The 15,602-nt window shown below is 38.3% G+C and overlaps 2 protein-coding genes and 1 pseudogene across 2 annotated transcripts; 1 reads left to right on the top strand and 2 right to left on the bottom strand.

The window, feature by feature from the left end:
* Positions 1-204: 204 nt before the first annotated feature.
* Positions 205-11,095, bottom strand: LOC124280284 (GATOR complex protein NPRL2-like). The gene is made up of 11 exons (XM_046716180.1): positions 11,006-11,095; positions 9,092-9,183; positions 8,068-8,236; positions 7,468-7,576; positions 6,239-6,375; positions 5,492-5,589; positions 5,061-5,097; positions 4,550-4,643; positions 2,698-2,815; positions 1,751-1,908; positions 205-767 (listed from the first exon to the last, which is right to left on the bottom strand). Exons 1-11 carry the CDS (start codon positions 11,072-11,074, stop codon positions 700-702), a joined length of 1,149 nt encoding a protein of 382 aa, XP_046572136.1. The 5' UTR covers positions 11,075-11,095; the 3' UTR covers positions 205-699.
* Positions 2,391-2,501, bottom strand: LOC124280303 (annotated as a pseudogene).
* Positions 11,096-11,344: 249 nt separating the features above from the next.
* LOC124280283 (transmembrane reductase CYB561D2-like) lies at positions 11,345-14,622 on the top strand. Its single transcript, XM_046716179.1, has 3 exons — positions 11,345-11,534; positions 13,420-13,457; positions 13,804-14,622. Exons 1-3 carry the CDS (start codon positions 11,468-11,470, stop codon positions 14,329-14,331), a joined length of 633 nt encoding a protein of 210 aa, XP_046572135.1. The 5' UTR covers positions 11,345-11,467; the 3' UTR covers positions 14,332-14,622.
* The last annotated feature ends 980 nt before the right edge of the window (positions 14,623-15,602 follow it).

Raw genomic sequence — 15,602 nt, 5'->3', positions numbered from 1 at the left:
ATGGGACACCCTAAATGAGTTACACATGTTCAGGAATCGAACCCGGGTCTTTGGCGTGATGAGTGACTGCTTTAATCACAAGGCTACCCCAACTACCCCATCCCTGACAGATGAGTAATGGCGTCTAGAGCCTCATAAGGCAACTTGGGTTTTATACTCCCCTTGGAGCTGAGAATGGATTTAACATGTACACTGACCCATAGCTTTTGAAAAAATGTAGCACTTTATTCATTTCTGTATCCCTGCCATACTGTAGCACTGTGCTAAATAGCACTACTTTCTATCTTGACATCATACCACAGTACAACTTCTCAAAACATTTTCAAACCATTTTCACCAATTTTACAAAATCAGTTTCACTGAACGGATTGTTTCGTTTCTGACTTGGGTCACTGACATCAGCCTCATGCAGAAAATGTCATCACAGCCTTTGAATATATTCACAAGTCACAGCTTCAGAAACACGGCTACACTGCCATGTTGTGTAGCACCAGCCATTAATACTTAAAAATGTCTTGAGCACTTTCCGATGCCATCAACCTTTTTACACGTGTGAATCAAAACACATGATGTCAGTAACAAACAGTCCACTTGGAATGCCCTGATATTGAGGTTGTTACAAATGTCTGTCACACTTGACATGGCTGCTTGTAGGTCCATGTTATTCTGATCTCTGTCCTCAGTCACAGGTCAAGCTGGTCATTTCCAACACGCCACCACGCTGGGGTCACTCTCTATCCGCTCATCCAGCTCCTGCTGACTGATACCTGTAACCATGGTAACCATTCCAAAGTTAATATTGACAACAGTGATGCATACCTATTTTAATGTATCCGTAATCGTATCCCTGTGTGAATATCATTGTACATCACACCATTGATGTGTCGTTCTGTGTTTTTTTAATGCTGCTCAGCAATTTTCCAGCTATATAACGGCAGTCTGTAAATAACTGAGTCAGGATGAGACAATCCAGACACAATGTAGGTTCCATTACCAAGTGCTTGTGGTAAGACTTAACTAAATTAGGTATATTTGTGTTTACTTTGTGACAAATCTGTGTCCAGTGATAGCTTTTGGAAGATCGACTTTTGGTATGTCTGACCTTTATTACTGCTTTGAAATAGATGTTACATTACTGCATATAAAAAACTCATTATGGAACAGCACTTCTTGCTTATCATAATCAGGAACTGTTTCCACGGAAATATGCACATATTGATCTTCATTGATGGATAGGGAAACACATAAAATATCTTAAGACACACTGTATTCATTTTGTCATGAAAACTGGATGCTAGTTTCTAGGGGTGGGTATTGCAGAGGATTTTCATATTGCGATATATTGCGATGCGGAAGCATATATTGCGATATGTATTGCAATATGTTGCAAGGATTATTTTTTTAACAAAAACTACTTATAATCGAGTTAATGCTTGATTATAAAGCAAAAACACAACAAAATCACTATGATTGATTAACCTTTTATAAAAACTTTTAATCATGACAAAATAAAAATGTAAGTAACATTTGGCACTAATGAAACAGGGAAAAGAACACTTCAAAAAACGGAAATATCCGAAGATTTCCGAGTGTTACAAAGTTTTCCGAATGCATGTCAAAATACCGGTTTTCGATCAGCGTATACGCAATATGTATCGTTTTCATGTCTGAACCGGTAAATACCGGTAAACCGGTTATATTGCGCAGCCCTACTAGTTTCCTAGATCTGGATAAGAAAATATGCACATACCATGCCGACAGCAGATTTCGTCTGAATGATGAACCCCATTAAAATACTGATAGAAGTGGTGTAGTCGTGACGACTGGCCAGGTTCGTTGGGCAGTTTGACTGGGTACTTGTGAAGGTGGCGAATCAGACCGTTCATCAGCCCGAACTGAACTAGTTTCCTGGAAGAGTCAACCAGATAGATAAGGTGAACACATGAGAGACCTCTCCTGGGTTTTGTGTATCTAGTCTCAGAGCGAGTGAGTGAGTTTGGTTTGGTGTTGTTTTAATCATATTTCAGTTATGTATCATGGTATGTGAGCTTTGTGAGTGAGTGATATCACAGCAAGGGGACACCAGAAATGGGCTTCCAGGGATTTACATGGAGTCCTGTATTTGAGGGTCCCAGGGACTCATACTCTTAAGTTTCATGGGTCCTGGACAACAAAATGGGGGTCCCAGACACTTAAATATTATTGTTAATATAGTTATTGTATTGTGTATCATGATCATCACATTGTTACAGTAATCAAATTGCAAATAATACCATAACCCAGCTAGTAGCAAACTCAGTGATAACTTATTGTTACTTGATTGGAATTTTTACAAAACATATTTAGACTTTTTCTGAGTCCTTATGGACGCACTAATATATTTTGTTGCGTCCATTGCTAATTTTTATGTGTATAGGATCCTCGTGGTTTGGTAGACTGTCAGTTTTACCTGAAGTCATGGCGATACATACCATAGAAATGATCCCTAAAAGTATGATCTTATTCGCATCCTGTAAATCCCTGGCCGCTTCACACATTGTACCCATGTGGGGAATTGAACCCGGGTCCTCGGTGTGATGAGCGAATGCTTTAACCACTAGGCTACCCCACCGCCCCATATGATTCATTGATACTGAAGACAGAAAGTCACAGCTGTATGTGAACTCATCCCATCATAAGTGTATGTGTGCGGAGTACCTCTCGTCCACCTTGAGGGCGTGTGGGCCGATCCTGTTACAGATGTCCTTGACTGTGGTCCCTGGGCTGAACGAACAGTACAGCATGAACACATCGCGGAACGCCGGCAGTGTGTGACCTGACAAGTTGACAGATATGTTCAGATGAACACAGTACAGATGTTCTTTCAGCTTTACAAAAATACCACCACAAACTCCAAAATACATGGCTATTATACCCTGTAACTCAAGTGAGTGGGTGTGTAAGTTTATTTTTATGCCGCTTTCAGCAATATTCCAGCAATATTACTGTGGGGGACACCAGGAATGGGCTTCACACATTGTACCCATGTGGGGAATTGAGCCAGGCGTGCAGTCTAAGTAAACTTAGGCTCAGTATTATTCGTTACACTGCTATACTGAGTCTAACAAAACCTAGTAGAAGGTCGCGTCAGCTAACCTTTTGGACTGACCAATCAGAACACAGCTTACCAAATCGCGAACGTTAACATTCACACATACCGTTTGAACCTTTACCTAAAAAACTCGGAACGATTCCGATGCTATTTTCCGCACGATCGTGTAGTAAACAGTTGCTGAAAATAGCGTTTTTGTCAATGTTCAAGGATGTCATCTTGCGAAAATATAAGAAAATAGTAACCATGTCATTAGAAACCCATAAGCGTATATACTGCAGGTCAAATATCTGTGTTTTATGTGGATTTTCGTTTGTTGATATATCAGTGTCAGCAACCAGGGAAGAGAAAATCCAAAACCGTTTTGTAAGTCCCGCCTAACCCTAACAAGTAGTCGTTGTCTGATTGGTTAAATCCATTCGGACGTATCGTGTTTGATTGGACGGTCATAGGTCGCTCAATGGTCAGCTGACGCGACCTTCTACTAGGTTTTGTTAGACTCAGTATAGCAGTGTACATAACGAATAATACTGAGCCTACGTTGACTTAGACGGGCCAGGCATGACGAGTAAATACTTGAACCACAAGGCTACCCCCACGCCCGATGAAAGAAAGTCACTTCAATGTTCACTCCAGTCCCACTTGGTACTAGCTGTGACCATCAACGAGTGACTGAATATTGTTTTACACCACATTCTGCAATATCACAGCTACAGGCCACATCTTGATGTCTGGTAAATCAAGACTGGACCAGAGGCCCAGATAAGCTGTGTATCCGGGTAAGATACGCATAGAAAATTTCCAATTACGCATTCAAAAAATAATTGTTGCGTACCAATTACGCATTTAAAATGTTAGATACGCAAAAAGTTTAAAACAAATGCGTACGGAATATATTTATAAAAATCGCTTTCGTAATGAAAAAGACATCGATTGCTATCAAGTTGTACTGTTAGTATAGGACAAGTGTTGTACTGTCAGTACAAGATGAGTGATTTTTTATGAAATCATTTCCATTATATTAAAGTTGGTTTTGATTAGGTATGACATAAGGCAGAACATACCTGCTTAGTAAACGTACTCAGTGATATACACTTAAGTGAATAAAATGACTGAAATACGCACATATTTGAAAGCAGTCGGTAACCGAAAATGAAATACCCACTCAACATTCATAATACCCACACCAAAAAAATACAGTGGGTACAGTACCCACATGAGCTAAATCTTATCTGGAGCTCTGCAGGACCATAAACTAACCCACTCGAATCATGAAACGCCATCCAGACAATTAAGCCACAATGAGAAACATTCAGTCACACAGCCTAACCAGCAAAATTTCTATTTTAGTAAGCTCTAATGATGTTTGACCAAGAAACCACACAGGGTAGCAACCGAAGAATTTGAAAACTTGTTAACTTTTAGACAACCCTTTTTCCTTAAATACACTGGTTTTACCTTTTCTTGCTACAAATTGGACACATTCCATCTGTAGAGCTGTGTTTTCAAATAGTGAGTTGATTTCTGGCGTTACTGTGTATACATTTGAATACTGCAACAAGAAATGAAAAGTGAGTGAATAAGTGTTGGATTTACAGGTAACACTGCCTCGAACAACTTACTCTAAGATGTCAGATTATTGTGGAAGCAAAGCCCAAAGTGATGCAGGTGTTTATAACTATGGTGCAACCTGGGAATCAAATTCATTATCATAGGATTCTGAAACACATAAGGGAGGTAACTCAGTATTGTGTCACCTACAACCACTAGGCAACTTACTGCCAGTGAAAAATGACAAATTAGATAAGTGAGTGTATTGGACATAAATCTCTTCACTTCAATAAAGATTTTAAAAACATCTTAAGGCATTACATTACAATACTTATGCCTCTGTTCTAACTGTATCCAGTTCATCTTTTCATTTACTGACATTTAACATAAATATGATGAAAATGTTCTGGAAACTCACCTGGAAAATGGATATCAGTTTAATCACAGTGTAATGTCTGAAAAAAATATTCTAAATATTAGATAACAACATGCAAACTGATAGTGTACAGTAGAAGCCTCTTATTCCAGAAACCACCACATCGGAATGATTACTTCTTTGGAAATATACAAGTCATAGAGCATCTCGCCTTCATGTCTTTGTCATCAAATATATCAAACACAAGTCAATTTAAGTTTAAACTCTGAGGATTTCAAACCTTTATCAAGAGTATATATATTTGAGGATAAAGGAAAGATTCTACACATCATGCAAAACTCAAGTGTGATGGGCAAACAATTGTGAAGAAATCTTTACTCCAGCAATATTGTTTACTGGTGAACAAACTTTCCAGTTTAGGTTTTCTGGTTCACTGTAAACTTATCCCCCACAGTTTAGCTCGAACTGCTTACATCAGATTCTGGAGGCAGGCTTTGACCAAGTTGATCTCCACATCAGCCTCCGCAGCGATCTTGGCAACATGGGAGTAGCCATCAACATAGTGCAGAATCTGTAAATACCAAAACATATCTTTTGTATTGATACAGTGTACCAACATTAACTAACTGGAATATGGATCAAGGGAAATAGTAACATTTTGGTTCAAGGGAGATAACTCCAATGGACACGATGGACAAACTGTCAGTCACGGTCACTGACGGTCTCAACTGTTATGTAGTGAGATCACCATTCACAGACATTCTCACCTGTTGTGTAGTGAGATCATCATTCACAGACAGACTCACCTGTTGTGTAGTGAGATCATCATTCACAGACAGACTCACCTGTGTAGTGAGATCACCATTCACAGACAGACTCACCTGTTGTGTAGTGAGATCATCATTCACAGACAGACTCACCTGTTGTGTAGTGAGATCATCATTCACAGACAGACTCACCTGTGTAGTGAGATCACCATTCACAGACAGACTCACCTGTTGTGTAGTGAGATCACCATTCACAGACATTCTCACCTGTTGTGTAGTGAGATCACCATTCACAGACAGACTCACGTGTGTAGTGAGATCACCATTCACAGACAGACTCACCTGTTGTGTAGTGAGATCATCATTCACAGACATTTTCACCTGTGTAGTGAGATCACCATTCACAGACAGACTCACGTGTGTAGTGAGATCACCATTCACAGACATTCTCACCTGTTGTGTAGTGAGATCCAAGGGCAAAGCCATCACACTCTCCTTGTCTCTGAACAGTATTGGCACATCATAGTCCTGCACTAGTGGAGGGTCAGATATAGCTGGCGCCACCTTCAGGTATATAGTACATGACTCTCCTGACAAACAAAATCCATCATCAGTGTTGGAAACAAGAAATCACGGTCAAGAGGGTCTTGTCATTATCATAAAGTTTTGGGTGTCAACAAATTAAATTTGTACTGCACAGGAATCCAAGATTTCACTTGATTTGTAAAATTGCAGAATTTTATATATTTTTTAACTTGTACTATTCTTGGCCATTCATTCATGAGAATCTGTAATCTTGATTCATCAATATTTACCAAATTAGAAGTGGTCCATTGCAAGTCAATGTATTATTATTGCACAAGACATTCTACACTGCCTGTGCAGTTGTGGTGTGTTCAGTAAAGTGTTTGTTGGCTAGGACACCTTCCATTAAATTAGTAACCCATGACTGTCGTAAAAAGTGACTAACGGGATCGAGTGGTCAGGCTCGCTGACTAGTTGACACGTCATAATATCCCCGTTGCGTAGATCAAAACTCATGCTGTTGATCACTGGATTGTCAGCTGGAATATTGCTGAGTGCAGCATTAATAAACAAACCAACCAATCCATTAAATTAAGAATCTTATTTCCGTTGCTTTCAATTTTATGTGGACAATAAAATGTCTGTTGTGGCTTGTCAGTTTACTGTTTAATGCCACACTCAGCAATATTCAGTCTATGTGACCTTAGCCTGTAAATAATCAAGCTTGGACCACACATCAAGGGATCGACATCATGAGCATCAATCTACCCTGCTGGGATATATTGACATGCATGAACCAAGACAGTTAGTCTGACCACCTGATACTGTAAGTTGCCTCTTACGACAAGCATGGGTTGCTGAAGACCAAATCTAGTGAGTGAGTTTAAGTTTAAATAATAAATAATCAAGTCTGCACCAGACAATCCAGTGATCAACAGCATGAGCATCGATCTAAGCAATTGGGATACAATGACATGTGTGAACCAAGTCAGTGAGCCTGACCACCCGATCCCGTTAGATGCCTCTTACGACAAGCATGGGTTACTGAAGATCAATTCTAACCAGATCTTCACGGGTCAAGACCAAATTCTAACCCGGATTTTCACGAGTGCCGTGTTATAAGTAACACAATAAGTAGGTACTGCAAGTATACTAACTGATGGGGATAGCACAGTTTCCATATTTATTGAGGTCCGTCAGGATGTTCGTTATAATCTTCGGTATCTGCTGTCTCTTCTCCTCATCAAACAGGAAGCCACTTTCAAGCTGAAGATGAACCAAAATCTGGGTTGTAGTGTACAACATGTCTTCCCACTAAGCCTGTCTTCTAAAGACCCCAAAACAAATATTTCCAAAAATCAAACGTAAGTCTACAATACTTAGACAAGCCTAGATTTCATCTAAGGCACCTCTATATTATATAGTGTAGTGTATTGTCATTGAGATTAGTGCTACAGTCAATAGTACAGCAAGCCTGTGCTATGACTTAGCTGTTGACATCATGACTGATTGCTCCACCATGATAAGAATAAACCTGCGACTGAATCCTATGTCTTTGTGGTTACAGAACAGATGGTTCCCAACATAGAAACTATTAGGAAGACATCACATACATCATAACATAATCTAACCAAAATTATCCTTACTGCAAAAAAATATTTTTATTTCATACTGAACAAATCAAAAGCTAGTCGACAGTCAAATAAAAGTTACTATAAATCCTGCATAACCCCTTGATAGAAAGTATGAGAGATTACCTCAAGTTGGGTGAAGTAAGCTGCTAATTTCTTAACAACTGATCCATAGTTGCATGTCCGAGTATCTTTGTCGAACACAAAACACAGGTTAAACATCAATGCATTCCTCTTGTACTTGGGATCATCAATGCATACCGGGCAGCCAACTATCTTCAGATTCCAAGCATTTCTGTCAACAAGAACAGAACAGATGTCCATCTTTACATAGGTAAATCACTCTTTTGGCACAAAAGAGACCACAGGCATATTTTGAAAGAAATCAAAGACCACCCATTTTTTCACCAAAGAACTTCTGATACAATGTGCTTGTTCCTATAGTAGCCAAGAACGTGGCTGAACAAATACTCTTTCACCAAGTTTACTTTCCTTGCCCACAAATCTATTTCCTTGCCTGCAATGGTGCATATATACTACCCATCAGAAGTTTAGACTCACTTAAAGCACTCGCTATGTGTTATGTATACACATATGGTTACATTGAAGATGAATTTCTCCACTAACTTGGGGGAACCAACTGCAAACCTTATGCAGATGAATTGCACGAGGATCATGCATCAAATTGCTGAAAAGCATGTGCAAATATCATGCATGTGAACATTGCGTTTTGGTGTAAAGTTTGGTTACGAATTCACCAATTTTCACTGAGTGACATTATTTATTGAACTCATGACAATAATGTTTTCAATGTTACAAATTTGTTTCACAATACATCAGTTCATGTGTAAACAGTACCTTTAAACAGCATGGAATATTTTTCAAAATCTAGTTTAGAACAGTTGACTGAAGTAAGTGTCTACATTTACACTAGTGAGTCTAAACTTTTGATGGGTAGTATATTTGGCACAGAAAAAAGAAAGATAGTCTTCAATTAGTCAATACTATTTACAATACATATTTGGCAACCTGTTTTTGTGGAATACCTACATATCATATAGTTCCAAAAGAAAAATTGTGTGGGGAACATCGCTTATTTGATCATGATAACGTGATGCTGATGATTGTCAAAATACAAGACTATACAAACACAGTAATGAGTCTGTTCTGAAGTTCCGGTTTGGTGATGATGTAAATGTGTACAGAATCAAAAACCTCTTTGCTCATAAAGTCTTCTGGCACCTGAAATAGCAAGAAATATTTGTTAAGAGTTTAATCAAGGAATCTTTGTATCATCATGTTTATGTAAATATTTATTAGTTTGACATCATCTTGGGGGATATTCGACCCGTGAAGATCCGGGGTAGAATAGGTCTTCAGCAACCCATATATATATACTAGTAACTTTTGACTTACAGTGTATTTGGGTCAAAGTCTACATGGAATTTTGAAACAGGTACAATATCTTCTTAATGAAATCTTTATTAGCTGTTTTGCATAAGGCTAGGCTGGGTGGCTGGTTTGTTATTTAACGCCAAACTCAGCAATATTTCAGCTATATATGGCAGCATCTGTTAATAATAAAATCTGGACCAGACAATCCAGTGATCAACAGCATGTGCATTGATCTACGCGAGCCTGACCAACCGATCCCGTTAGTTGCCACTTATGACAAGCTCGGGTTGCTGAAGACCCAATTCTAACCCGGACCTTCACAGGTGGGTCAGGTGAGGTGAGGTGATATGGGGTTTAACGTCGTGCCTGAGAATATTTCGCTCATATGACGACGTGCATGCGTGTGTATGTGTATGTGCGGCTGCTTGTACTAGCCCAGACTGAAGCTGGTTTATAGTGCTAGCCCACTGAGATACCATGCCGCAGTGAAGCATGAATACCCCACTCAGACACATTATACTGACTCCATGCCGACCAGTCCTTGTTGTACCCATTAATGCCGAACGCCAGGCAGGGACCAACAAGTACCATATTTTAACGTCTTTTGGTATGACGCGGTCGGGGATCGAACCCGCGACCTTCCGCTCTAACCACTACACCACGGAGGCGGTCACAGGTGGGTCAGACAAAGACTAGAACGAGTCCTGGTTCAGGACCTATAAAAATGGAAACCATGGACTTGTTTAAAAGTATACATCACATTGGTAAGAATACTGGTCCCCAGCCTACTATACGATTGGTGAAAGATACGCCAAAATCATTTGCTTGTTTTTTGGTTTTGTTTAATGCCACACTCAGCAATATTTCAGCGATATGGCGGTGGTGACTGGTCTATAAATAATGAACCATACAATCCAGTGATCAACAGTATGAACATCGATCTACACAATTTGGATACAATGACATGTGTTAACAAAGTCAGCAAGCCAGACAACCCGATCATACAGTTAAATCGTTTCTTGGACAAACATGGGCTGCCAAAATGAATATGATGGGCGGATTCAGTCACTTTGTTAATAGTATGCACATAATAATCAGTGTAGTTCATATGAATAAACTCGTATTCCAGCCAAGGCACACCTTGGTATAGTGCAAAGTCGTCTAGTTATATGCTGGACTATAATCAGTGGTATAATGTCAATCAAAGAATTGTCTGGTCCAGCTCGGGTAAGAGTTCCTCCCGTTCCCCCATCCCAAATAATATTTATAAATCAATATATACTAACATTATTCACAAAATCTAACAACAATTGCTAGTATACTCACGTCTCCTATTCTCGCGGGTTTCCTATTCTCCTACTAGAGAACTCACAAAGATTAAAATAACTAAAATCCCCCAAATTAATTATAGTATATAGGGTCGAACCACTTAGCGTAACCTGTGTTAATCTGCGAAAGAAAGAATATGGGGGAACGGAAGGAACTCTTTCCCAGATGCGATTATGTTTATGTCTCATAGCTGGATTATCATTGGAATCTTTTTGATCAGCTGTTTCGAACAGCTGACGAACGCCGGGAGAACGTGACAAGTGAATGGGGTACATATTACACGATTATCATTATCTATATTGCATGTTATCATCTCGGATACAAAGTGACAATGCCTTGCCTGATATGTTATTTTTGGACCAGCAGTTGGGTGGAATTCACTAAAAAATATGCACTTGATTGCGTTCATCTTGATCACGAACACCTTATTTTAGAGTAATCTCCCTTGGTAAAGTAGAAAATGCGCGATTGAAACGGAAGAACGCAATTTTAGATATTACATATTTGTAAACACCACATTTAGCTGATATTATATGTACGTCTGTTAAATGGGACAAATAGTGTTCTATAGCGTTCGGTTCTCGGGTATAGTTCACCAATTATCATCACTCTGTTGAACATTAAGAATCATAATCCATTTTCTCTTTACAAGTGATAATTTTACATTCCCATCCCGGAATCGGCTCGTTTTGGCCGAATGCAGACGACAGTTATTGTTGTGGCCTACTTCGTTTGTTCTAGAATACTATAAGCCTGTAGTCACAGATAATTTCAATTTTACCAAACCTGCTTCTTTGTCACAATGGTTGCACATTTTGTAGCTCTGTTCTTTACAGGATTCATCGTTTATACCGCTGCACCCGGCTCCAGTAAGTGAAAACAAAACGGATTGGGGATTGTTATTAATGTTAGCATGCAGCGTTGTCACAGTTTCTCAAATACTAGTACTAGGCCTGTTTGGCTGGTGCCCCGTTTAAAAATGACATGTATATTCGTTCTTCCACGGTATTGTACATTTACAACATACCACTGCCAACGGTTTCATGAACTCCATCCATATCAAACGCTTAGGTCACAATGCCCCTGTGTAATTTCGTTAAGACCGAACAGGGAGATATCCAATGAAGAGAAACATTTGCGTCTTTAGCTTTCACGTATTGGGCAATCTTCCTTTATTTATGATACCGAATGGTTTCATTTACCATTTTGAAGCCGTGCAATTACTTATCCTTACCACGGTACTTGATACAATGTTAGACAGTTGTATGAGGGGTTTGCCATCTTCTTAGAAGACAACAGTGATTGTCAGGAAAGGGGAAGATTAATACCATATTTCAAATATACCATATAACAAGTCAAGACAGGCACTTAGTATTTCAACTATGGTGTTGCATAAGATACTTTCTCTTATAAAGGGGGCGGCGGTGGGGTAGCCTAGTGGTTAAAGTGTTGGCTCGTCACGCCGAAGACCCGTGTTCGAATCCCCACATGGGTACAATGTGTGAAGCCCATTTCTGGTGTCCCCCGCCGTGATGTTGCTGGAATATTGCTAAAAGCCGCGTAAAAACAAACTCAGTCAGTCAGTTCTCTTATAATGTATATGGTCTTGATGCAAAAGCTATTTCAAGATAGTGAGATAATGTGAACAGAATAATGTGTCATTGCATTAAAAGTTGCTAAATGGCATTCTGAAAAAATACCTTTTGTTTCCAAGCTTAAATCTTTGGAAAAGTAATTTAAATCTACCCAACAGTCCTTTGAAAAAATAACACTTACTGTATTTTACACTGGTTTGACCAGCTCATGTAAGCCAGAAAAAAGAGGAAATATCGTGAATCAACTAAATCTTCCTTTGGCTGAGATGCTTTTACAAATAGTAACAAAAGAATGAATTGTTTGTCACATTAGCTTGTCAGAATTATAGGGTAAAACATGAAATACACACAGTTTTCATTGTTGCCAAATGAAGAGACGTATATGTTGTATGAATTTGTCAGTAGAGTCATGTCAGTTTAGTGAGATATTTTCTTTCTGAATATTGATAAGTAACATGAAGAGCAATGTCAACCGACTTCACAGCAAATGGTAATTAATGTAAAGATGTACTTTAGATTGTCCCTTTAAAGTCAAGAAAAACATGGATATTGGAATTGTTTTGTTTCAATCCCTATCCCTATTTCAGGGTGTTATAATGAAGATGTATTCTTACTTTATGGGTGTCTCAAGGAATAGAATTTGCCCCAGTATAATTCTTGTTAGCAAAGGGCACATTTGTTCTCTCAACAGCTAGTATGTGTCCTGATAACTCCTGTTACTTATCCTCTGTCTTAAAACACATCAAAATACTTCAGGGTATCAAGGATTGGAATAGAGAACTTTGACAATGGGCCATTTTCAGGATTATTAGCCATTTTCTGAATTTAGAATGGGGCACTGCCCTTGTATCAATAGTAAATTTAAAAATTTTAATGGGCCATTTTTTATTCTAATGTGCAAAATGGCCCATGGTCCCTGCCTTTCCCAATCCCTGGGGTATATATATATATAAACATCAAAATACTTCAGGGTATATACAGTTAATATGTCACACAAAGAGCACTTTTAACTCAGCTGAAGTCACTGAAGAAATATAATTTTACTGCCCATGACTCAGATGAAGAACACCCATTGAACCAGAGCCCTTAGTTGTGCTCTAAAACCTGATTGTAACACTACAACAAGGATCTTGTATTAAAAATATATGTTATGTTTCAGGCTTGTTTTCATGGCACCCAACACTGATGGCCATTGCAGTAAGAATACTTGTATAAATCTACTCAGTAATAAACTGTTTTAAAAATGATTGTAAAGGAAACACATTTGAATTAACATAATTCCTGTCTTCATACACATAAAACGGTTTGCTTTGATATCTGTGCCATCTTCTCTATTTAGTTGTCTATATACCATGTATACAGCATTTACATTGAAACTTGTAACTTCACAAGGGAACTTTCAAGATTTTGATTTAAAAGAAATTTTATTTATTTGAAGCTTGATAGCTTTCTGTAGAAAATGATCTCTAAAATCAGGACAGGGAAACTTGATGCTTATTATGAAGAATACACACTGACTGATGCTTCATTCACTTCCTTTCAGTTTCTGCTGCTGATGTTTGAGGGCTTATTGGTATTTTCTCCAATCAGTTCCCTTGTTCCGAGACAGTCAAGAGCCACAAAGGTCACACTTCACTGGATGTTACAGGTTACCTCCCTTACCTGTGCTATTGGAGGATTCGCAGCTATCTACTACAATAAAGAAATAAATAACAAAGAACATTTCACGTCATGGCATGGTCTTATTGGAATGTCAGCCGTTGGGTATTCTTGCATGCAGATGCTGGGTGGCTCTGTGTTGAAATATCCTACCCTTGCTAGCATCCTAAGAATAAAATTGAAACTGGCAGATCTGAAAATTGTCCATGCTACATCAGGATTGGTGTCCTTCATTCTTGTCTGTGTGAGCTTCATGCTTGCTATGTTTTCTAACTGGTTCTGTAAGAATGTGACTGGGACAACATGGTATGCTTGCCTTGGTTGCATTTCATGTATTTTGTTCATTATCATGAATCAGATCACCAGTACATATTTGCCAAAAGTTAAATCAAGGAAGAGAGTAGCACATTGAAACAATGATATGGGGTCACCTTATTTGCTTATGACATTATCATAAGGTTGATTTTTTGTGTTTCAGCATTGTACACACTTTTGTGATGTATTACTATTTGAGCATAAATGTGAAATTTCATCTAAGGACCATACTACTGATGTGCTGTTTCATTAATTTCTTTGAGCAACTAGGATTTGATTCTTGCTGAGCTTTATCTCTTTGAAATCCATTGGCAAATGCTGATCTAATCATGCATTATTATTAAGAACAATTCATGATTGTATGTTTTCTTTTGATTTTCTTGTCTTGAAGAGACATGTGAAATTTGATTCATGCCTATTTCCATGTTTATCAGATGAGAACATTAACTTTATTACCATATAATGATTTATTGCTTCTTGTTATAATATTTTCGAAAATATTCGAAATAGTCAGGGTCTTTACAGATGATTGAGTTGAAGGCAGGGTCTAGCAAATGTTTGTCAATTTTAGAAAGATGAGCATATTCTAGCCTATATACAGGACAACATTTATTGAAAATAATGCCAAACTACAAGTTAGGCAAGTGGATGCTAAAGTATATGACAGAGACTGCCCTTTACTCTTTCGTCACACGCAGCCTTTTGATGTGTTCATGTGTTTTCAAATGATACCCTGATTATTCCATGATTATTTCATTCACTCTTATCTTTTTACAATATATTCATCTGCTAATTTTATGTGCATTTCTGTCGGTGATGTCCATCATTTGACCATGAGATAACTTGGTACAGTCAAACTGTATGATTTATTATTGTTGTGCTTGTGAATGTATAAGTGAAATCTTGACATAATTATTCGACAATGGTTGTCCATAAGCATGATAATCATGATACATGAGAAAACGTTGTGCTTTACATTCCAGGGTACATTTTCATGGGCGAAGTTCATGGCTGCAAGTTGAAATGAAAAATAGTAGATATGTTAGATTATATCATGAAGTGAACTATTCAAGGAACATCCACAGTCTTCTGCAAATAGTAACATTGTAAGATAAAAATATATTCTTCCTATGTTTAATTTTGTTGATGTAAGAATGAATGAACTGGCTAGCTATTCTCAAAACGTTCGTAGCCCCACAAACTTCTTAAGCCCATTCTTAACAAATTGGCTACGATCAAAGTTAAGTATTCTTAGGGCTACGAATGTTTCGAGAATAAGGGCCCTGGTCCAGTATTCTCTTGGTTATGAGGAGTCTGGTAGAGAATTGTGTTCCGTTGTCATTTCAGTCTTTTGTTGCTGTGGGTTTG

The sequence above is a fragment of the Haliotis rubra genome, unplaced genomic scaffold, assembly GCF_003918875.1.
Source record: "Haliotis rubra isolate DU_JTF1 unplaced genomic scaffold, ASM391887v1 Scf264, whole genome shotgun sequence".
Classification (NCBI taxonomy): Eukaryota; Metazoa; Mollusca; class Gastropoda; order Lepetellida; family Haliotidae; genus Haliotis; species Haliotis rubra.
This window is presented reverse-complemented; position numbering and strand designations above follow the sequence as displayed.